Source organism: Sylvia atricapilla, chromosome 18, assembly GCF_009819655.1.
Source record: "Sylvia atricapilla isolate bSylAtr1 chromosome 18, bSylAtr1.pri, whole genome shotgun sequence".
In the NCBI taxonomy this organism is placed as follows: domain Eukaryota; kingdom Metazoa; phylum Chordata; class Aves; order Passeriformes; family Sylviidae; genus Sylvia; species Sylvia atricapilla.
Genome location: NC_089157.1, coordinates 5,596,181 through 5,620,268, shown reverse-complemented (window position 1 = coordinate 5,620,268; position 24,088 = coordinate 5,596,181). Strand labels below are relative to the sequence as shown.

The following is a 24,088-nucleotide window of genomic DNA, read 5'->3' as shown; positions in this document are numbered from 1 at the left end:
CAACATCCCTTGCCTCTGGACAGCATGGGCTGTGTCTGGCCTGGCCCTTCCCCCTGCTCTGCATGGGACAGAGGAGGTCCCTGAGTGTCTTGAGCTCCTGCCAGCACAGCCCACTTGACCTGAGCACTGCGCTCCAGCCAGCGACCCCACGGAGAGCATCACCCCTCCCGCCGACCTCCCTCAAACCAGCCTTAGACCTTGAGCCTTTAACTCTTCCTTTACCTGCTCTGATACTCTCTGGCCCCGTCCTGAGGCTCCTGGAGCTGAAGGAGTGGCTGCAGCCACTGCTGCTGAAGGACCAGCGTGTCCTTCAACAAATAAGAGCTCGTTAAAGGTTGTGTCACCTCCTAAGAAAGAGGCATCTCCATCCCCCACTGCTATCTCCTGGAGGAGGAAAGGGAGCGAGGGAAAGAGAGAAGGAAGGAAGGAAGGAAGGAAGGGAAGGAAGGAAGGAAGGAAGGAAGGGAGGGAGGGAGGGAAGGAAGGAAGGAAGGAAGGAAGGGAAGGAAGGAAGGAAGGAAGGAAGGAAGGAAGGAAGGAAGGAAGGAAGGAAGGAAGGAAGGAAGGAAGGAAGGAAGGAAGGAAGGAAGGAAGGAAGGAAGGAAGGAAGGAAGGAAGGAAGGAAGGAAGGAAGGAAGGGAGGGAGGGAAGGGCATTGGAACATCTAAAGGGAGCAGGGCTACCTGAGTGGAACTTTGGCCAGCGGGAGCAATAAATCAAACAGGAGTTTGCAAAACAGAAAAGTGTCAGGAGTGACAATCTGCCCAGAGCCAGGCAGTCAGGGATGAGTGCCAGTGCATCCAGGGTCCCTGCAGCCTGGAGCACATGGGGAGGAACAGGCAGGGACATGGGACATAGGACACGGGACGTGGGACACGAGACATGGGACATAGGACATGGGACATATGACATGGGATATAGGACATGGGACATAGGACACAGGACACGGGACATAGGACATGGCACATAGGACACGGGACAGCTTCCAGCACAGTGCCCGTCTCTGGCAGCTCTCCACACTCACTGCACATCCCTGCTCAGTAAACACAACAGCCAGAGTTTAACAATCAAATATTTATGCTAGCAAAAAACATTTTACATAATCTTTAAACAGCTATGTCGTCTCCCTATTTTCATTCTCTGATCTTTCTGTTTTGAGTCGGGATTGGAGAAATTCGTGTATTTACAAAGAAATAAATATTATGATGAAAACATCAGGCAGCTTAATAGTAGCTTTAGCAAAGTGCAGAAGTATTTTTGTGTTCATGTTGTCAATTGCATAATATTTTCTGGACCTTCACAAATTGAAGAACCTTGCTTGGATGCTTGCAGCAGTGTGATAAATAGTTCACAGCTCCAATTCAAGCAAGCCTGTAGGAATGGGAAGAGCTCATGACATCTCTGCCATAAATTCCAGCTCTCAAACTCTTTGAGGAGATAGGGAGGGGACAGGCCACTTGAAAGTGTGGCAGACAGTGGCAAATTCAGGATAGTGGAATGCTGCTGGGATGGTGCTCACCAGGTGCTATCAGAAGTGAAGGATTGGACCATCCCTGCTCCCAGCTCCCTGACCAAAGAAAATCACATGCTCTGGGCATGTCCTGAGCTAGGACACAGCCAGGATCTTTCTGAGCTAGTCCCTAGAGACCACCTCTGCTTCACAGTGACAGAGACACTGCTGCCTCACTAGCCCCAGCTCCTAAAGCCTATGTTTGTCCCTGGTTCTGGAGAGCAATGTCCTGACTGTTATGTGAAAGCCACAGGAGCTCTTTTCTGGGCAACTCACCCCCAGGTAAGTCACAGGCAAGCAAAGAGAAAATAATTTCTCTTCAAGTTCCTAAAAGCCGTGATGAACAGCATGGCTGGAGCTTTGCTGGTGCAGTCTCAGAGCAGGAGGTTCACATCTGCCCTGAATTCAGATCCACTAATGGGCAGTTCAGGGAAAATTCTTTCTCAGGGGAAGATTTTGTCTTAAATTCTCTATCACAGTGATGACATCCTGGCAGCAGGCATCTTCAAAGGATGTGCAGAGTTCCTTGTGAGCCTTGGCTACTGGTTTCCCTGTGATACTTGCCCTTGGCTACTGCTCTATACCCTGTGTTGGGAAGAATGCACTCCTCCTGAGCAACATATTTGTAAAGGCAACTCTTTTTCCCAGCCTTCCCACTCCTTCAGGATTCAGAGTCGTGCCAGCCTGAGGACCTTCAGCACAGAGCTGTGTGCCAGTACAGCTGTCCCTCCCCATGGGAGCTCCGACACCACAGCTGCAGCAAATTATCACGACTCTGCACACAGGATGGGGGAGTCAGGGCTGGCAGTTCCTGCCATCGGATCTGCCTTTCCAGAGCATGCCGTCAACCTTCAGTAAGGCCATGGCAGGAGGGGTCTTTTCCAAATGGAGCTGCCAGGTGCTAGATAAAAGAAGTCAAAGACAAGCCAGTCTCATTCCCACAGGAGAGGACAATCTGAGCAGACATGACTGGCAGAACACCAGGTTTGGGGAAACTCCCCTTCTTTGGCACAAACACTGTCACACACTGACCCCTCCGAGTCCCCAGAGGGTTTCACTGGAACTTCAGCTCAATTCAGTTCTTTTTCCCATAGTTGCAAATCTACATACAAACAAACAATCTGCTTTAAAATAAATCGGTCCCATAAACAATAGGGTGTGTTGGAAGATTAGAAGGGATGGCTTCCTGGGATCTGGTGAGCAACACAGAGCTGATATCCTTATGGCTCTGGGGTGTGACTTCTCAGTTCAAAGGAATTCCCTGCCATGACTAATTTATTCTGGCATTTAAGGCTCACTCTTTCACTCAGTGCAGTCAATTTGACACAGTTTACAACAGAGGTGCTTATAGCAGAGCTGGGAACAGGGGAATGGGAAGCAATTGTGGTCTCTGCAGGGACCTATGTGCCTGTGTCACCTTGCAGAGAAAGGTGATGATGCAGCTGGTGGTGAGGCCCTTTTCAGAGCTGAACAGTGACCGTAGTGCAGACACAGCCAAGACATGAGGGCTGGGCAATGACAACTTTGGAAACTCCTGAGGACCTTGGGGAGGCATAAATATTTCTGGGTTACCTAAAACAGGCAGCAGCCAGGCAAAAGGCTCAGTATCTGTGGTGGGATCTCAGTCCTGTCCTCGCCTTGAGGTTTATGAGAGACCACTTTGCTGTTTCCTGAGGACATCAAGAGTACATGTGGTCAGGGCTGACTCTCACATAATGACCATCACAGGGAAATATCAGCTCTGTACTGAGAGTTTAGCAGTTGAGCAATTTGCTGAGATGAGTCAACAAATTAGAGCTTGCTATAGGTTGTGTCACCTCCTAAGAAAGAGGCATCTCCATCCCCCACTGGTACCCCCTGGAGGAGGAAAGGATGGAAGGAAGGAAGGAAGGAAGGAAGGAAGGAAGGAAGGAAGGAAGGAAGGAAGGAAGGAAGGAAGGAAGGAAGGAAGGAAGGAAGGAAGGAAGGAAGGAAGGAAGGAAGGAAGGAAGGAATTGGAAACTCCAAAGGGAGCAGGGTTACCTGAGTGGAGCTTTGGCCAGCAGAAGCAGTAAATCAAACAGGAATTTGCAAAGCAAAAACGTATAAAATTCTGCATTTTGAGTCACAGGGTGTCAGTGAGTCCTGCCTTATCCATGAGCTGTTCATGGCATGGTTCTGCTGAGTGGTGGAGTTTGTTTGTTATTGTGATTGTGACGTTAACCCCATTAGAGAGGACATTTCAAGTATAGTGGATTAAACATTAGTAAAAACTAGCAAGGAACAAGACTCTGGCTACCTTGCTAGACAATACAATAGAACTCTGTTTACCAGCTCAGCCTAATGCTTGGAGATTAATTTATTTAAATCGTCTCTCCCTTGCCAGTCATTAAGGAAAATCCACTTTAACAGATGTAGCATGAGCAGGAAATCACATCCAGCCCATGGTAAGCAGGGAGCTCAGCTCAGGACAGCCCCATTAACCTCAGCTGTCAGGTAACAAGCAATAGGCCAAGAGGAAATGGTCTGAAGTTGGGCCAGGATTTAGGAGAAATTTCTTCACTGAAAGAGTCTTCAGGCATTGGGACAGGCCACCCATGGGAGTGGTGGAATGGCCATCCCTGGAAATGTTCAATAAATGTCTAGATTAGCTGCTTAGAGACATGAGCAGTGGTGGGCTTGACAGTGCTGGGTTGACAGCTGGACTGGATGATCTTAGAGGACTTTTCCAACCTAAATGATTCTGTGCTTCTGTGGTTCTATTACATGGACTACATGAGGGTGAGAGACCCCGGGAGTTCTCTGCTGTATTGGGGCACTGATGAATCAGAGCCTCTGGGGTCATGAGTGTAGAAGCCCTGAAATTCCTATCCCCAACTCAAGCTGTTTAGGAGTACTTCGCAGAAACCATGGGATTAAGAAAAATTAAAATTAAAAAAAAAAAATCCCAACAATATTTCAAACCAGTTCTGAAGTATTTTTATGACCTAGAGGGAATTTAGGCAGCTTCCTTAGGTGAGACCCAGGTATCTGGAAAGCTGAGATCTGTCCTTGACTTAGCTTGGCTTGTACCACTTACATTGCCCAGTAAAAGGTGCCAGCAGATCATCCACTCAAGTGAACCAGATGTGGGCTCAGGGAAAGGGAGCCTCAGAGAGTCTGTTTCTCTTTATTTTGTGTGTTTGCAATAGGCTTCTCTTCTTTGAGAGCATCTTTGGTAGGTGGGGAGGGATCCTCCATCACACCAGTGTCCTGGGCCTCCTTGGGATCGCTGTGGCACGGGAAACTTTGAGTCAGTGTTTAGCCCAGCTTCACATATCCCGTGATAGACATGTTCCAGGGGCCTGCAGCAACTCAGGTGGATAACACCTCGGATACAGGGGTATCCCCCAGACACTGGGGAAGGTTAGGGTGAAGCTCTGGGCACGCCCAGGTGACACACCTGAGCAGCCCCTGCTCACAGGGCAGCAGCAGCCACGTCCTGTGTCCCCTGATGGGGATGGCATCCAAGGCAGAGCTCAGCTGGAACGACCGTCCCAAGTGTCGTCCCACTTGTCCCTACCCCAGCCTGTGTGGATTTATACATTTTAGCTTTTTCTGAAGGTTCTAATTCAACCCTCACATTTCTTATGTTGGAGTAGCAATCCCCCTGGGCCAAATCCATCCATCAGCCCTTCCCTCGTTGTTGGGAAGTGAAGCCCTGCCGTGTTCCAGGACCCGTGTCCCACCACGCTGCAAAGAGTTAAGCCGTGTCTCTGTTGATATTTCCAGCGGCTCCCAAAGTCGGGCTGAGACGGGGAGAGCCCGGATTGGCTGCGTACGGCCGGTAGTAATTAGGATCAGATATCAAACTTCTGTCTTTGCTAAGACCCTTTCCGATAGTCGCTGCTCCCCGCTAGACGATGACATCAGCCAGGACACCCAGCTGCTGGTAGTAAACTCCGGGCGGGAGGAGGCTCCCGCTGGCTCCACGTTAATTAGTTCAACACAGCACAGGGGGAGCAGTTGGTGTCTGTGCAGGGTCACTGCTGGATGGGACCAAATCTCACCAAGCCACTTGCTGCTCCTTGCCAGCCGGCTGTAAAAGCACCCAGAGGTTCCAGGAGAGCTGGATGAATGCTGAGCACCAGGCACGCTTTGGTCGGCTTTTCCCTGTGGAGGAAGTTAATGGTTTAAGTGAGGGGCGTCTGGATCTGGTCCCCGAGTCACCATGACACTCCTGGGATCTGAGCACTCCTTGCTGATTCGGAGCAAGTTCAGATCAGGTAGGGAAAACCTTGAGAATTCTCTTAAAACTTCTCTCTCTGTCAAGCCGTAGGCACAGGCTGTTTTGCATTAAATGTTCGGAAGCAGCATGTGAGCAAAAGACCCGAGGGGTTGTAGAGCTGTCACGGCTTTACTCTCACACGGGCTGTTCCACAAGTGGAGAGACGCATCTTCCTTCCTCTCTCTTGCCTTTTTTTTTTTTTTTTTTTTTTTTTTTTCCTCCTGGTTTTTTGCTGCCTTTGATTTATGTCTGTGGTTTATTTCGGTAAAACTGCAGTTCCTGGTTCTGCCCTGCTCTTGGCCCTGCTGCGAAGGATTTGGGCAGGGAGCCAAAAGGGCATCTGGGATAAACAAGGTGCCCGATGCCGTCCGTGTATTCCAGGTGCTCTTGCGGGTCTGTGTGGGATAACCACGGCGAGCGGATGGGCCTGACACTCTCTCTGACAGGCAGGCAGCCGAGCTTGTTCCATTAGAGTCGTGACTAATTGGAGAAAAATGAATTTGAAGAAATGCGTCATTTTTAGAAGTAAAAATAACAAATGGAACACGAAAAGTATTTAAAGTGACATCATCAGAGAAATAAAACGGGAGGCGCACAATTGATTGCCGCTCGCGGAGGGTTTGCGAGTCAAACATGCCTCCAGCTCGTAAGTCAGGGGAAGCACCAGGCAGGGGCTTCTCCGAGGACGTTCTCTGAGTGAAGGTGAGTGAAGGTGAACTATGGGACGGTCGCTTCTAGATCAGCCCCTCTGCTGGATGTTCATGCCTTTAGTCACTGGCTGCGTCTATAGTAAGTATTCTCTCTTTGGGAGTGGGTATCCTGACTTGTAGGGTTTGGGGTTTTTTTAAATGATCGTAACATACTGCAAATTTTAACAGTAATGCCAAAAAAAAAAAATGGTTCTCAAGGTGCTTTCTCTGACCTTCCCAAAGGTTCTCCTTGGAAATATTATCTGTGAGGATGTGCAGCTAAATCAGCTTCATGTGCTGTACGGGATGCTTTAAATCCAGACGGGGCAGTCACGTTGAAACATGCACCCGGTCTGGCATGTCACCCACGCCGTGTGTGTTTTTGCCTCCTTATTCATTGTAGATAAATGGGAGATTTATGGTACTGATGGGAGACATGAGTGGTGTTATCAGGATCTCTTAGATAGCTGGGTGGTCAACTTAAACTTTGTTTTCTCAGCAAATACAAAGTTGGCAATTGGTTGAAAACCCCAGAGTGTGTGTGCAAACACAAGTGTCCTAGTCTGGCTGAATTATACAAAGCCTGGGTCCAGGTCTTTGGTGTGGTTTCCATATCGCTCTGATCTTACATTTCATTAGATTAAGTCATTCCTTAAATTTTGTTGGTATATTGGTACACTGCTGTTCATTTGAAAAAAAAAATCTCAGTCTGTAACAATTCCTCCAGCATGTACAAAGCAACACTGCCACCTCCCTGAGGAGCGGAGGACGGGCTGTGCATTGTCCCTGCATTCTTTTCAAATGAACCAGGATTGTTTTTAAGGCTCATTTCTGGTTTATTTGTAAGCTGGCTCTATTATGGAACCAACAGTGGGCTCTCTAAACATATTTTTCAAATGATTCTCCAGGAAAAGTAAACTTTGTGGGTCTTGGCGTCCATAAATTCTCGTGCCTTTCAGCATTTCTAGGACAGTCAATTTGTGGGGCATTCTTTGGTTCATGATTTATTCCCACAACTGCTATCCCTTGCAATGACCTGGTGAAAGGCAGGCTTCTCATTTGACAAGATTTCTCTGCCTGTTGATTTTGTTGGAGCTGAGCTCACCAACATCCCAAATGCATGTCTGCACCTCACTGTCCCCATGGCTGTGACCCCTGCTAACCTGGGACATGGCCACAGCACAACCCTGGTTGGCACAATGTGTGAGGCAGGAGGGGACCAGGATGCTGAGAAACCCAAATAAGTCAATAAAGCTGCTTTCAGCTTTTTTGTTCTGGATTTTTTAATAACATGGGGAATAGCGAAGAAAAAGCTGACATTTAATAGAATCTCTTTTATTTGCAAAGTCTCCATGGCACAGTTTCCTGTGGTGTCCTGCTCTGCGTGCAGGCTTTGTCAGCTGTAAAGGCCCACAAGGATGGCAGGAGGTGCAGAGCTCTCATTTACCACCCTCCATTCGCTTGGAAGAGAGCTGAAAGTCTCAAACAGCCCATGGCTGTGCCCCACACCATCCTGCACGGCTCAGGGGCTGTGACATGGGATAGCAGCAGTTCCAGAGCTGTGTAGCTTGCAGTGAGGCAGGAGGGATCAGCCCCCAAAATCCCAAACCCCGAGGAGCCGCGCTGAGCCGTGCGCCATCGCTTTGGAAACGCTCCTGAGCCGGCAGGTGTGAGACTCTGTTTGCTCCCCAGGTTTGGGAGGGATTAGCTGTGCTCCATGACTCATCATGAGTCTGAATCCCTTTTGAAGGATTCCAGGCCAATATTAAAGAGGGCTGAAGTAAATCTTAATAACTAAACTTTTGCTGTCTCTCCCTGGCCTGCACACGCTGAGCAGCTGAAGGAGCTGTGTGAGTGTGTTAAGGGGAACTGGAGATACATTACTTGTTGTTTCCTCCTCTCAGAATCCCTTTAATCTCTCTGCTATGCACCAGGGAGAAAGTGGAGCAAGGAGGTGGCAGCTGGAAGATGGTGGCACTGGTGTGGCTCCAGGGCCAGATCTCTGGTCCCTCACTTCCATCTGACAGCATCAGTAGCAAGCAAAAGTGTGTTTATCCAGGAAAGGCTGCTGTGGTGGTGGCAGTGGCTCTTCTCAGTGTGCCCTGCCATCATCCCTTGAGTCCCACAGCAGTTTCTCCTGTTCTTGTCTCTCCAGTGGTCCCAGTGCAGGACCAGCAGAGCTGTGCCATGAGGATGGACTGGCTATCCCAGTGCCAGGCACCAGGAACCTCTCCAGAGGAGAGAGAGAAAATCACCACCATGGTGCAATCCTTCAGGGTCCCGCTTCCCTTCCCCAAGGATCTGTGTGCCTCTTTATTTTGTCTGTTTGGCCAAAGATAAATATTCTGATCTGAGGTCATCCTGACTAGTTTTGCAGGAATGATGATTCTTCAAGTCTGCCATGCTGTCCCATATGATCCGGCTATCAATGGGATTGCACTAAATCAACAGGACATCTAAGTGCTGTTCCAGAAACACATTTAACTCTTCCCAGAGATGATCATTTGTGTGATCTCTTGCTGAGTATAAACCAATTGTTCTCCTGTGGTGGGGAACCATTACCATCAGACAAAGCAAACAAAGCTGACAAATGCAGATGCAACCTTAGCCTTGGCCTTTTTTTTTTTTTTTTTTTTTTTTTTTTTTTTTTTTTTTTTTTTTCCAGCTACATGGAAAAAGAGCTTACAAAGCCAACATCTGCCTAACTTCAGTGGTAATTCAGATAATTGGTGAGAAGTGAAAGTTTAACACTATAAATAAGGCTCTGCATGGCTTGGCATGAGGTACCAAGACCTAATTGTGGACACATGGGTGTGGGTTTGCAGAGAAGACTTGCCTGGCTCTGTGGAGGAAAGTATTCATGCTTACACACAGGGCTTGAATGAAACTGAGATGGGAGAGGAATTTATTCTGTCTGCCTTCAGTGGCGAGAGTGATTTGGATCAAAATCAGCAGGTCAATAAAGGCAGAAGAGAATAGGTCTTGGTAGGGTGTTTGGCCAGGCTTGTTGGCAGAACCTTTATTTTGATTTTCCTGGTGTCCAAAGATAAAGCATGCGCCTGTGTTTCCTCTCAGATCGTGAACTCATGCAGGTCACAGTCAGTGTGTGTGTGTGTGTTCAAACTGTGGCCTTGCTGTAACTGATGAGACTGTTTTGTGAAGCTTTTGTAAAACACTGACTTGATGTAGATCAGTTTGTGCTTGGTTTCGGTTTTCTGGCATCTTATCCCTCAGTGTTTTAATGGGCAGTCAGATGTTTCTTTGTCAGTCAAGCATGTGTTGTAGCACAGATCAAAATGTACCTCACTGTGCTTCAGGGGACATCTGTCTGGGCTGCCCATGAGGGTGCTGAAGGGGTGGCTCCAAGGGGAGAGCCTGTTCTCAGCACTGTGGTGAGGTTGGGGTTGCACATTATGATGGGTTCAGAGGGATTTCACAGCTGGTTGTGTCCATTTGGTGCTCTGGGCTCCTTGCTAGCCAGCTGTGCTAGCCTTGTGTCTCTTCCAAGGTACCTGAAGACCTGGACTTGGGGTTAGAAATGTAGTTCTCACCCTTGCAGAGATTTTTCAGGGCAGTCTCCCGTGTAACACACACATTTGTAGCACATCTGTCTGTTAGAAGTAAAATGCTCCCAGCTCTGAAGTGACATCATGGGCAGAGATAAAGCAGTGGCCACCTGGGAAAGGACTGACCAGGGCCCTCCTGGCTGAGCAGTGCCATTTCCAGCCTTATCTCTGAGCTTCATCTCTGCTCACACAGGTCCCACAGATGTCATGTTGTCAGAGGATAACATGGCCCGAGAGATGTGAAGTTACAGAGGAATCACCTTGTGGCTCAAGGCTATGGGCAGAGCAGATGGGCTGAGATCCATGGAGGGGCTCAAGACAAAGTTTGGCCAAGGTCTCCAGAAAAGTCCTGTGAGGCTCTTCTGTGTCAGCACCAAGGACAAGCTGGCTACTCACCCAGCTTAGAATCACTCCAGGCTGGAGTTTGATGCCAGTCTGCTGCTTGGCTGAGAAGGAGCCCCATGGTCCTGCCGATGTTCCGCTTTGAGAACTGACTCCTGCTCCTGGTGCAGTCCAAGGAAAAGACACAGTCCTGAGAGGGCTGTGAACGGCATGATTGAACCTGCCAGAGTGCCAGCCCTGATCCTGCCCTGCTGAGACCTTGGCACAGTCATTGGGGCAGCTCCTCTTCCCCATCAGGCTCACACAATACCTCGGACATTAAATGGAAAGCCAGCCTCACAGGCAGCGGCAGTCCTGCCTTTCAAAGGTGGCTAGGTCCAAATCAAGGCCAGAAATTGGACGTGATGATCCCTGTGAGTCCCTTCCAGCTCTGGATATTCTCTGATGCCAGGGCCACTTTCTGCCAGTCAGTGTGTGGGCAGGGGCAGGTCACCAGGTTCCTCTGGGGCACCCCATGGCCATGGACAGGCCTGTGTTTCACCTTTGCTCATCTGTTGTTTGGTGGGCAGCAAAACCGCTGCTGTCACCAACAGGAGACCTCCTTCCCCACTGCAAATTTGTTGCCAGCTCCCTCCCTACCCCAGCAGAGCTGTCCCCATCCTGTGCACCACAGAGGTGCTCTCACACTCCCCAAACCCCAGCTCTGAGCCACGAGGGCAGGAATGAGCTGCTGCTGGCAGAAGGGACAGTGACTTGTTGCTGCCTTTTCAGTGGTCTCGTTTTTGGAGACAAACCAGCTGTGGCTTTGCCTGCCTGTCCTAGTGCTGACCCCCATGAGGAGGGCACTCCCTCCACTCCACGGGACATGTGCCTCATGCTGCTCAGCCCCCTGTTCTGCTCAAGCCAATTCCCCAAGGAGAGGATGGTGCTGGGAGTGCTCTGGCAATACCCAGTGTGGGGATGCTCTGAAGCAGGTGATACAAGTCCCGTCCCATCTTCATTGTCTGCTGAGCACCAGACTCAAAGTGTCCTCATAGGCTGAAGCAGGTGGTTGGATCTGCCTGTTCCTGGGCTGCAGAGAAGATTTGGACATGTCTTTTCTGTGCATCACCAGGCCAGGCAAGGCCCAAGCTGTCCTCTGAGCGTTCTACAGCTCCTAGAGAGGAGGATGACTCATGACTGCAAGTCACAGGCACTGCTCAAAGCTTGGGTCACCACAGACGGCTGTAACTGATGCCAGGAGGTCTTGTTTGCCCCACTGACACAGCCCTACTGCACAGAACATTTCTGGAAGCCAATACCAGTGAATGGGACTGGGTGCTAGCAGAGAAATGAGGAGTATTTCTAACAGAAAAAAATTCATGAGCAAATTCACTGGGATGGGTCTGCCATGTCTCTCATCATCTTGGGAGGATTTCTCATTGGGGGGTACCCCAGGAGGGAGCAGGATTGCTGAAAGAAAGGCTGTCTCTCAGCTGGTGAGGGGTACAGGATGACCAGCGTGACAGCTGCTCCCTGGCTGGCACTTCTCACCATCCAAACTGGTGCAGGCAGGCAGCAAGGATGCTTGGGACCAAGATTGTCTCTTCAGGGCTCCAGCCACCACTTTTGGTGTCATAAATGTTCTTCTGGAGTGGTAGAGCAGATCCCTTAGAAAATAAGAATATTCATGAAATTTTAATTCCCAGACAGAGCTCAGGTCTCCAGACATGCAGCAAAGGAAGAGGAAAGGAATGGGGTCAGACAGAGCTTGGAGGAAAGAAGCAGCTAAATGGTGGTTTGGATGGTGCCAGGGGCTCCTCCAGCCCTGTTTTTAAGCACTGTTGGTTGTGAGGGAAAGCTGCAAACCCTAATCTGGCATCTGCCAAGCTGCAAGCTGCAGCCCTGCCTCAGAGGCTGCTTCCCTCTTGTGCAGGGATGTTCAGCATTTTTGTCTGACACTGTTCACTATGTTTCTTCAGATTTTTGCAACAGGTTTTGGAAGTCCATGGAAATATTTGAGAGTCAAGTCATGCATCCTGCTGCATGAGGAGGTCCTGATTGGAATGAATATTTGGTGGCTGAAATAACTGTTTCAGCTGTTGAGTGTGTGCTGCTCCTGGAAGTGGCTGGTACTTGCACTGGCCTTTTTTGACACACATTTTTTGACACTGCCATTTTTTGACAGCACGCCCTGAACAGACAAGGCTGGATAAAATTTTCCTCCTTGCCCTGTAGCTTTAGGATGAGCCAGGTTTAAGGATGTTTTTAAGCTCAGCATGGCTTATGATGAACTCCCTGTCTAGGGGAGGTGACCTGCCCATGGAATTGCTCAGCTTCACACCAAAGCACTGGGTGACCTTGCTGGGTCACAGCCTTTCTACCCATCAGCACAAAAACCAAATGGGAGACCTTTTCTCCTCGCACAAAATTATCATTATATAGTCTCAGACCCCCTCTGTGACAGTCTGTCCACAGGGCAGGAGGCAAAGGAGAGGCTGTGAGGTGGAGCATGGAGCAGCTGCAGTGGGGGGATGCCCCAGAATGTGCCCTACTCACTGGAAGGCAGTGGGATCAGGGGAATCTGGGCTCCCAAGCAGTGGGAGAGCTATGGCAGTGAAACCCACACATTTTCATCACTTCTTACAGCAGCCCAGATGATGTATCTTGCACCCACCACACGGAAATCATCATCACCTTCTGAGCTATGCTCCAAAGGGGATTTGTGTCCTCTCCTTTTTCTCCTCACCAGCCTGGCTGACAGCTGGCTGCTCCAGGGGGCTGGTGAATTGTTTCTTTGCTAGGAAGGGCTATGAAATAAGCAGGAGCAGCAGGGAATGTGGGCCCTGAATGCACAGACTGTTAGAATCCCCCTTGCCTGTGTGAATGCGGCACATCACTTGGTCTGGCTGTGTCGGAAGCTGGAGTGAAATGGTGCAAATAATTTGGCACACGTGGGAGCTGTGAAGGGAAGTGATGGAGGATCCTCACTCAGGATACTTTACAGCCTGATGGGGCACTGCTGTGTCCTTGGCAGGGTGATGTAAGTGACTGGAGAAGGCCTTGCTATCTCTGATTCCTGTTAATAATGTGATGTTGTGTGTAAATTGCCTCAGTTGAAGGCAGGATGCTCTAATGCCTGGGATACTGGACCAGGACTAGGAGAGTAGGGAACCGGTTTTGGGTGAGCAACAGATTGGTTTTATTCTTGGAAAGTTTCTGACCTCCCTTAGCTCACCTATTCCATAAAGATCCAACCCTTCCTCAGGGAAAGAGCCAAGCTCTGCGCAGTTCTTCAGTATTGTGAGCAGTCACAAAGAAGGTTCTACACGGAGAAACTGAGGTACAGCTCTCCCTGTGTGAGAGCCCAGCCAGGAGCTGGTTACCTTTATCCTGCCTGCAGAGCCCAGGAGGAAACGGGCATTCCCAGAGCATGGAATGTCTCATTTGGTTTGGAGGGTCCCTGAGAGGGATGACTTCTGCAAAGGGGGTGCAGATAACTGGGTACAGTGCAGGTACCCAGAGTGTGAGGGTCTAAATCCATGTCCACAAGCAGAACCAGCACTTACTGAGGGTAAGTGCTGCCATGGGGCAGAGGAGGCTGCAAACTCCCCTGGCAGCAAGATTTGCCAGTGACTTCAGCCACCAGCTTCACCCTGAGTTAAGAAGAACAGCACACACACAGACTTCACTGCATACTGAAGGCTACATTTTTCCCTCGCAGCAAGAATCTATCTTTGGTGTCCAAAGAAGTGCTGGAATTTGGCAAGAGATCATTGTCCCATATGAAGCCTTCACTAAACATTTGCTCTGAATGTGAAACATGGTTTGTACAGAGGACATGGAAGAGTCACAAGCAATGGCATCTCAGGGAGCCCCATGCTTTGGGGACTGCTCTGGAAGGGATTATTTTTCAGCTTCATCCCACATCCCAGGAAAGCTGCATTGTTGACATGAGCTGTTGGCAGAGCTCAGCAGGTTGCTCCCAAGGACATAAATACTGTTCTTGCCTTTCTTTTCCTTCCAACCTCAGCTCATTCTGTGCAGCTGAGGAGCAGCCTGGGGCTGTGCTGGTGAGCAGGGACGTGTGGTTATGTTGTGACTGAGGTGGGGTTGTAATATTCATGTATGCATGAAAAGCTGTACTGAGCTTCCAGCAGGAAAGCATGGAACTGAGTTTTGTGGTTTACCTTGTGATGTGGATGTCCTCTTGAAGACAAATTTGCAAAACCAAAGGTGTGGAATATGACACTAATTCAAAGTACAGGCATGGTTACCTGGGGGATGGGATGAGCTAAATTGTTCACAAGGCTGGTCCAGCAGCAGCAGGGATCAGTGCCAGACCTCTGTGCCACACACAGACCCTACACACTCTGTCCCTGTGTTAGCACCTCAGTACAATCCTGCCCCTTTCCCTGACACTCTCTCTCTCACACACAGTTTTACAGCTACGGCTCCAGCAGAGAAGGACCCGTGAGCAGCTGGCAGACCAAGGCATCATGCCACGTGAGTATCTTCTTCTGCCTTTTTCATCCTCTCTCAGAGGGCTCTGTTCATCCTGGGCACTGCTGGGGCACTGTGTGGCACCAGCTGCCTGCTCAGCCCCCCACAGCTCAGAGCAAAGTGCTACCAGGGGGACTTTGCTTCCAGCCCTGCAGAAGTATGATGACCCCTGGTGCTGTACAGTGCATGTATCATACAGACTATAATGCCCCTGCTCAAACTGAAGGCAGGAGGGACGCTCACCTTACACCATCCAAAATTTTAGCTGCAGAGGTCCCCATCCCAGAAGGGGACAGGCATATCCAGCTCAAGCAGAGGACTCACAAAGCTGTTCACATAGGAAAGGGCAGAGAATCTCCTGTCCTCCTGGAAAAGCCAGGAACCTCTGTGACAGGACAAGGAAGAGGATGAGAGGGCTCATTCCAGGAGGCTGGGGAGGAAGGCAGCTCTGGGGAGCTCCAGGCAGTCCCTGGAGGATTGAGACATACCCAGATGTGTCCCCAGGCAGGACCTGGGCAGAGCTGTCAGCTCACACCCGAGGCCAGTGAACCCCCACAGGGGCAGCTTGCTGCAGAGTGACAAATGTGTTCCCTCTCTGACCCCATCCACCCCTGCTCACCTGGCATTCGAGCCTGAAGGACAAACTCCAGGACACCATTATTGTGACATCATTCTGCACCAGAAAGTCAGTTGCTAGAGCCCAAAAAGTCGGTGAGTGAAAATCATCCCCTTCTGCACCTGCAGGTGCATCATGAAAGCTGTAGCACCACTGGAGAAAGGATGTTGGGAGCTCAGCCCTGCTCAGTGGAATACTCCATCCTGACCTAGCTCAGGCTCCATGTGCAAATCTCTGGTTACCTGGGACCCAGGTAGAGGATTATCCTTTCTGTCTCATCAAGGACCCCTTGGCTTCACTGCTAAGATCACAATTTTCCAGAGGCTGTGTCACTTCTGTCTCTTCTGGTTGCCCTTGAAGACTGTGATGGAGCTCTTGCCTAAGCAGCAGGAACACATCTTCTCTAAGAGCATGGCTCTAGCACTGCTTGCTGCACCCTGTCCCTCCCCTGTCCCTCCTCGAGGATTGTGCTGAATAACAGACATCTTCTCTGGACATTCTTGTCAGCACCAATCGTTAGGAAAAAATTGAGCAAGATGACAAAAATCATGACTGCTGAAATGATCAATGGTTTTAAGACTGATAAATGCTTACTCTTTCCGTTTTTCGCCTCTTTATTTCTTTAAGCATTCAGATTGGATGCTGCCTGCCACAAAAGGGCAGGCACTTTGATCACAGGACTCCAGGAGCTGAAGCTTTAGACAAAATACTGTGATATTTGGTAGAGTAATGGAAGAACAAGGGACAGCAGTGCCCCCTGAGAGGTTTGTACACCTGAGGCTGCTCTGAGGCTGTGCTGTCACACATGGCACCCGACATCTCAGACCTTACACATTGCAAAGTATTCAGCCAAAATATATTTGATGGCAACTGAAGGGTATTTTCCTGTTACTTACAGCTTCTTTGCACTCCCAACTTCTAGGCTGACATTTTGCAGTCTGGTTTCTGTCCAAGAAGACCATTTGAGAAACTTGAGCACGGTTCACTCACTGAAAGTAATAGAAGAAAAGGCACTTATGCCATTATAAAAACAAACAGGCAGAATTTAACTGCTGAATTTGACATCAGGAGGAAGTGTCAGATGTTAGCATTTAATACATGGGAACCCCAGCCAGCTTCCCCATGGCTTGGGCATGTGCAGACATTCCTTATGAAAAACAAGGCTTTGTTAACCATGTCTTCCCATGCCATGTTGGTTCTGAGGACCAGCAGGTGAGTCCCCCCTGGCTGTAATGGGCTGCAAAAATACCTGTGCTCGAAGGCCCTCCTGCTGTACACAGCCACCACCTCATCCTCACTGAAGCCTTAAAACCATCCCAAGGTGATCAGCACCACACACAGCACCTATGTGTGAGCAGTGGAATAGGCTGCTGAAATGCCATCCCCTGACGTGTTCTCTGAATTAGCAGTGCTAGAAATGCTTTTATTTGTTCTGCAGACTGATAAAAGCTGCAGCACCCACATAATTCCTCCAGAAATCTTGGTAAATTACTAAACTCTGCAGCACTTTGCTCTTGAATGGCACAGCCCTTGGTCAGTGCCTGTAGCACACTGCCAACACCAGTCCCTCACATGAGCAGGGCTGGGAAAGTCATCTCTCTTGCTAACTTCATTTTCTCATGTGCACTATTTAATTTTGCTTCTGATTAAACCAGCTGTCACCAGCGCTGGTGGCTGCTCACTGGAGCATGGCACAGCAACATCAGCTTGTCTGTCTGTCTGCTTTACAAATGGCAGGGACAGAATTGTGCCCTCTGTGTTTTTCTGTGATTCACTGGATGTTCCAGGGGTTGCCTGGGTGTTGACTACCAAAAGTCAATCCAGAGGGCCCCCAAACCTTTCCTGTTTCCCTCCAGCCTTCTTCTCATCCTCCCCTAGACTGTGGAGGATAACAAGGCCTGCATGAAAATAGTTTCTGTCTTTATTGGATCCCATTCAGAAGATGGAAAGAGAATTTCTGTTGCCAGACAAAGAGCTGCAGCAGACTGTTTTTGTGGGTCAGGACACCTTCCCCTTCCTTGTCCCAATGGGAACAGTTAGTTTTGTCTGCTTACACAGACAGAAAAGAATTTTTGTAGGATGTGAGAAGTATTAACCCCTTCACCATGTAAATTCTGCCTTGATTTTTACTGCACCACATTAAGCAAGGAAATGTGCAAGGTTCTCCCTGACTCCAGCACAGGCTGCCCCATGGGACTGGTGTTGACTTGTCCAAGAGCCAGGGATTATTGGCCTTTTTTTGGGAGCACCACTGGGTTAATCCTCCTTGGAGTCAGGAGATGCTGAGGACATGGTCTGCTCCTTGCCTGCCCAGGGAGGTCCCATGTGACACATAGCACAGCTGCTTCTGAGCAGGGGACAGGACAAATGTCCAGTCATGGTCAGTGACAGAAGGGGGATAAAGGACCACTGGCAATGCCCTCGCTACAGGCTGCACCCCAGACCCCAAGAGCTGAGGCAGGTATTAATTTTCCTGCTGACCTCAAGCCATAGTCACCCACAAGTTTTACTTTCAGGTGAGGTCCCTCACAGGTGTTTGCTCTTCCCAGATCTGTTTTCTGGAGCTGTGGTGCCTTCCACGACCTGCAGGGAACATGACAGGGAAAAGATTTATCTGCTCTCTGACGTGTCCCACAGAGCACTGTGTCTCAAAGCCTGCACCCCTCCCTCTCCACGTGCCTCCTGCTCTCCCCATGCTCTCCATCCCCCCTGCTCTCTTGCCATGGACTGGCTGAGAGCATGGGATTTCCCAGAGCTTTCCTGAGTTATTTTTAGTCAGCACAATAAAGAGAACAGCTAGTTTGTGTTGCTATTTTTATAGCACTCATTAAAATGCTGTTGCTGAATATCCTGGTAGCTGCTTGCTTCCACTCCTGTGCTGACTGCTCCTCTTTCTTTCCTGTTGCAGCACTGAAAAGCCCATCTGCATTCCATGAACAGCGAAAAAGTCTGGAGCGAGCCAAGGTAACTCCTGCAGCCATCCCAATGGAGGAACACATGAGCTTGCTTTGCATGAGTCACAGGGTTTGAAAGCACCTTCCACCACTGTCCCCTCCTCTGGCACCCTCCACGCTGGCCTGGTGGCCAAGGATGAGGGGCAGGCACCTGCTCTGCTTCCAGAAATGCTTCCAGGCTCACAGATGCTCTGGAGCACCCTTCTCTGAGTGGGGAAGGTTTAAAAAAAAGGGCAAAAGGGGCATCTGTGCCCTGAGCTGTGGGGTTTTACAGCAGCCCCAGGTTTTACAAAAGGCCATGGGCAGGGCAGGGTTCATCATGGCTTTGTCAGTCCTTGCAGTAGATGTCCCACCAGTGAAACTGCTGCTTGCCCCTGGTCACATCCACAGCCTGCTCCTCCAGTGCTGGCTGCTCTGCACCCCTGGCAGCGAGGTCAGAGCAGGGCCAGGCCTGAGGGAACACAGTCAGCAAGTGTGCAGGGGGAATGCAGGTGCCACCTGCAGCCAGTCCCCAGGGAACTCACACTTGTCACCAGGCAGCAGCTCTGGCTTCCATCCCTGCAGTGCAGCTTGGCCATTAGGACACAATATCCATGGGGGAAATGGGCCAGGCTCCCCAAACACTGCCAAAGGCAGTGGTCATTTCCAGGACACATAGAAACTCTGTGATCTGATCACTTTGTGGGAAATCACATTGGTTTTTCAGTCGCCAACGATCCAGCCTTGATCAAGCTGGAGGAATGATCCCAGAAAGGGAAGCAATTCATCATGCAAGTTTTGCTTGAGCACAAGAATTTGTTCCATTAATCTGCAAAACGTGCTTGCAGTCACATGGGAAAGGACCTTTGCAAGGAAGAATGATTGTGAAATACAGGGAAGTGCTCTTCTGAACTTAAACACACACTCCACATCACTTGCCCCAAGTCTCCCGTGGTAATAAATGGCGAGCATAAGAAATACACTATGACTCGGAAAGATTAGCATGCTTTAAAAACTTCAAGCAATCCAAAGTATCCTTGAAGTGTCATATATTTTACAGTTAAAGTATACATTTGTGTCTCTTTGTCTTTCTCTTCAAAAGCTTTCACTGGCTAGTTGCCTGGGGAAAGGGGAAGGATGGTCTAGTCTATCCCAAACCACGGGGCATGTTTAGAAAGTGCTAATGAAGACACTGAGCACAGCCCATAACAAACATTATTCCCTTGCAAAGCTGCCCTGCTTAGACCCGGGATGGGGAAGATCAGCAGCTGTTTCCCCACAGTTACTCAAAGGCATTTGTTGTTTAGCTGATATTCCCCCAAGCTGATGTTGTGCAAACAGAAAGCAGATAGCTGTTCATGTGTTGTGAAAGCTCCTCTGCTTCAGCTGATGTTAGAAAAGCTCACATCTGAATTCTTCATCATTTGCACCCCGGAGACACAAATGCAGCTTATTAACAGCCAGGGTCCAAAGGAACTGAAGTCACAGCAGAAATACAGCTGTGGGACAGCAGCTGGAGCTGAGCCCAAGTCAGGACCTGATCTAAGGATTAGTTGGAAATGTATTACGTGAGTTTAAGTGCACTCAGGTGCAGACACCAGCTCGCTCTGACCTGGCACAGGAACCAGGCAAACCTACACATGGTCCAAACACGGGATTGTGTTGGTGGAAATCAGCTGGGGAAAATATGGGGGAAGGGTTAGGCGTTGTAAAGACTTTAGTAAATAAAATGTCTATTATTTGTTTAAACATGTCACTGGCTATGTTAGAGGCTGGCAGCAGGCCAGCGCAGCGGACTTTGAAGTTGATGTCCTATAAAAGATTGCTGGGGTGGAGGACAGAGAGCAGGCTGGCTTTCCTGGGGCTGTCTGGGAGCTCAGCAGGGCTTGAGCTCTCACCCAGCACAGAGGGGCTGTGGGGTGGCTGTCCTGCCTCTACCCCACTGGGCAGGTCCTGACTAATGTGTGAGCACTGACAGACACCCACTGCCAGTGACCTTCTCTGCTCTCTGAACTGTGCTGTGAGCTCTTGGCCTCTGATTCCCTGCCCAAGCTGTGCTGCTGAAGTTTAAGCACACTGCTGTGTGTATATTCAGAACCGTGTCTGGTTTTGGTTTTTTTTTTTTTTCCTGCAGCACACTTTTAAAAGCTGTTTTGCATCCAGTGTCCCAATAGCCATCTCACCTCTGGACTGACCAGCCTCCCACCCCTCAGCCCCCCTCACTGATCTCATCTCTGACTCAGTGGTGGTGTCTGTAGCAGTTGCCCAGCCCCTTCCATGGACCCTTTCAGATGCAGGGAACAGAACAGGGCCAAGCTGACACCCTGTGCTGTGTCTTCTTGGGATCGTGGGTCAGCTGCTGATCACTGGATTCTCCAGAGCCTTTTATACTTTTCCAGTGCATGGAGTAACTAAGTTCTGCCTAAGGCCCTGTCCAGTGACCACTGCAGGAGCATCTCTGGTGCATTAAGTCTTCATCCACTGCAGTGCTTAATCAGCTGGCTTAGCTGTGGCTAACTGTGGCCTGGACACAGCCCGTCCCAAATGTTCTTCTTGAAACTGTAGCACATGTATTTCAGATCATCAATTGTGCCAAATCCTGGTGCACTGTAATTAGTTAGCCCTGAATGATTCAGAATTAAGGAGTATGTCTTCTATCATTCAAGGCATGAATTAATCTATTGACTAGCAGGAAAAATGGCTTTGTAACAGGATTTGATTTATTCTTCTGTTTAGACTCTGATCCATTTCCAATTCCTCTGGTGATCCACAGCTATGCTCCTTTTTTATATTAGTCTTATCCAGACCAAATTTCTCTGGCTTCCATGTGAGAAAGCCATGGGAGATAATGTCAAAACATGCATTGAGTCAAGCTGCATGATATTCATTGTTTATTCCTGTAACAGAAAACTGTCATTTCTCCATAGAAGGAATTTAGGTTGGTGTGATGTGATTTGTTCTTGATAAATCCATCCTGGCCGTTGCTCACCTCCATGCTATCTTCAAAATTCATTTATATAGATTGTTTGATTACTTGGTACAATATCTTGCTGTCTGCTTTATAATTTCTTGGTTTGTTCTTCCCATCTCTTTCAAAGCTAGAAATTACTCTCCTTTGTCCAGTTTCCTGGAGAACCATAGATAGTTGCTGTAACTCCAATTTTAAGTGTGTATTAAAATTGTTTGGGAACGTTTAACTCCTCTGAATACCCTTTAACCTGTTCTCCAACCTGACAACTGGGGTTTCTTCTCTTTTGTTGCTGAAGGTTCTTGGCTGAGGCACCTGCTTGATAACGAGCCATTTATCTTTGTAGTGAGGATGGTTTTTAAAAGGCATTAAATCCTGTAGCCATCTCAGCAGTATGCACAACTATTTATCCTGTTTATGGAACACAGACAGCACTTTCCATTGCCTGATCCTGGCTACAGAAGTCCTTATATGATCTTTTTCTCACGATCTTGTACATTTTGTACTGTGGATTTCCAACTTTGCTCCAGCTGCTTGTACTATTCTTTTATATTTATCCTTAAGATTTTAACCTCTTTGAACTATGTACAATTTTTGTACTGTTTCTTCTTGCAGCTCAGCTTAGCTAAGGGCTTGTCTAAGTTGAGCTCTAGCATTTCTTCACCAGGGGATAAGCTTATATTTGTATTCTTGAGGTCATCTGCCTTCAAGGTTGACTTTTTTGGCCCTCATGGATGGTGTTCCTGTACCTCTGTGTGCCTCTCTGTTCCTAAAGCCATGAGGGAGTTGGCACACGGCTCCAGGACTGTGTCCATCACAAGCCCAGCTGCAGTGACTGCAAAGCAGATTTTCCCAACCCCATAACATAGCTTGGGTGAGGAACCACAGAGCAGAGGGGCTGCAAGGCTGCAGGAAGGTTCAGCCTCAAGGCTGACCTGGGTAGAGGGTCTGAGTGGCTTCATGACTTGTTCTGCCTGATACCTCACCCTGGGAGTGCTGGGCTTCCCACAGAAGCTGCTGCTGCCAGGACATTCTGGAGCATCTCTCAGAGGTGACGTGGTGTGCAGGCCCACCACACTCAGGGAATAGGTCTCATCCTTGCTGTGAGTTCTCATAACACTTCAGGCATCAGAAGCCAAATAGTGATGGCAAAGGGCACAGCAGTGGGTGCAGTGATCAGTCAGCAACTACATGCATGTTGTTCTCTTTCTGAAAGCCTTCTGCCCAAGAACAAGCCAGTGTTTCAGTGATGAAAAATGTCATTTAGGAGTTCACTCAACCTAGCTTGTAATAAACCCAAAAGAATCATGGGATGGCACGGGGCAGGTGCTCTCAGTACCTTATTGCTGCTCTAGCCAGGTAACTTTGCATTTGTGTTCTGCAGACTGAAGATTATCTCAAGCACAAGATCAGAAGCAGGCCTGAGAGGTCAGACCTGGTCAATATGCACATTCTGCAAGGTAAGACTTCCTGAGCTTCTCCCTCATATTCCTTGTGTCTCCTGCCCTGGGACTCATGTTTCTCCTGCCCTTCTTATGTTCCTTCAGGAATCTCATTGCCATTACTTTGTTCCAGCTGCTCATGGGGGGGTCAGACTCAAATGGGACACGGTGTATGAAATTCTGTCCAGACTTGGTGTTCAGGAAGCAGGACAATTTATTCCCTGACAGACACAGTCCCAAGGGCACCCAGTCTTTCTCTCATCTCTGGCAGGGAGCGGTATAAGATGCTCTAGAGAACAGTGGGGTACAGAACAGCTGTGAGAGAGAACTCTCTTAGACTCCGGTGCCAGTGTCTGATCATGAAGAGCAAACCCAGGGAACTTGTCCAGGGCACTGAAATTCCTATAGCAGGTCATTTAACACCTTCCCAAAGCTGGACATCTTTTGTGCTGCTATAATTCTGGATACTCTATGTGACAGCCCATGCAGTCAATGACCCAAGCAGAGCCGTATGAAAAGCCCTGCTATCAGTCTGTGAGCCACAGCAGCTCTCCCCTTTCCCATCCTGGTGTTTCCTCTCAGCCAGAGAGCTGGCAGGGCTGTATCCCATCACAGACAGCAGAACACCACAGTGTGCCTCGTTATCTCCAGAGATAACAAGATCCTTAGAGACAGAGAGGATGTGCAGCCTCCCTCCCTCCTTGAGTCCTGTCACTTGCCTGGAAGAAGCAGATCACTCTCTGGCAGCTGTGAATGCTGCCCTCTGCTCCCAGCATGGATGCAATCTGTATTTCTTTTTTCCTCTGGCAGGCAGGAGGGATGAGCCTGGGTCCCATGCTGGATCAGTGTTGCTGCCTTGCTTTTCCCTTGGGTTTCATCCCTAAAATTAGCTAGCACCGTTGCTTGTTTAAGAGATGGAGAGTGTCCTTCCCTTAGGTTAAGTAATAGAAGCAATGTGGACTGGAGTTGGGGGCTGTTACCAGACATGGAGGCAGCTGCAGTCCCTGGGCAGGGACAGGGACAGAGCCAGCCAGGGGAGAGAGACTGCAGAGAGCAGAAAGTGCCTGGCTGTGTATTCAGCAAGATGCATTTGCTGCCTCACATCCCCCTTACCTGCAGCCTCTGCTCACACCTCTGTCCATCCTGCTCTGCTTTTCAGAGCTGTGTCTTGGCATATCCATGTTGTGGATTTGACTCACAAATCCATTTTGTTCACAACTGGACCTAGAGGTGGTTGGAACTGGCCAGGTGACATGGTTTGCATCATCCAAGTGCTTTACAGGCGTCCCTTCTG

General features: G+C 49.1%; 1 protein-coding gene across 1 annotated transcript in view; it reads left to right on the top strand.

The window, feature by feature from the left end:
• MYOCD (myocardin) overlaps nt 1-24,088 on the top strand; it is a 220,424-nt gene that overhangs the window by 179,678 nt on the left and 16,658 nt on the right. The window contains exons 3-5 of the mRNA XM_066332145.1: nt 14,773-14,838; nt 18,360-18,415; nt 22,737-22,812. Coding sequence (XP_066188242.1) covers nt 14,773-14,838; nt 18,360-18,415; nt 22,737-22,812 — 198 coding nt within the window. The remainder of the gene's footprint in view (nt 1-14,772; nt 14,839-18,359; nt 18,416-22,736; nt 22,813-24,088) is intronic.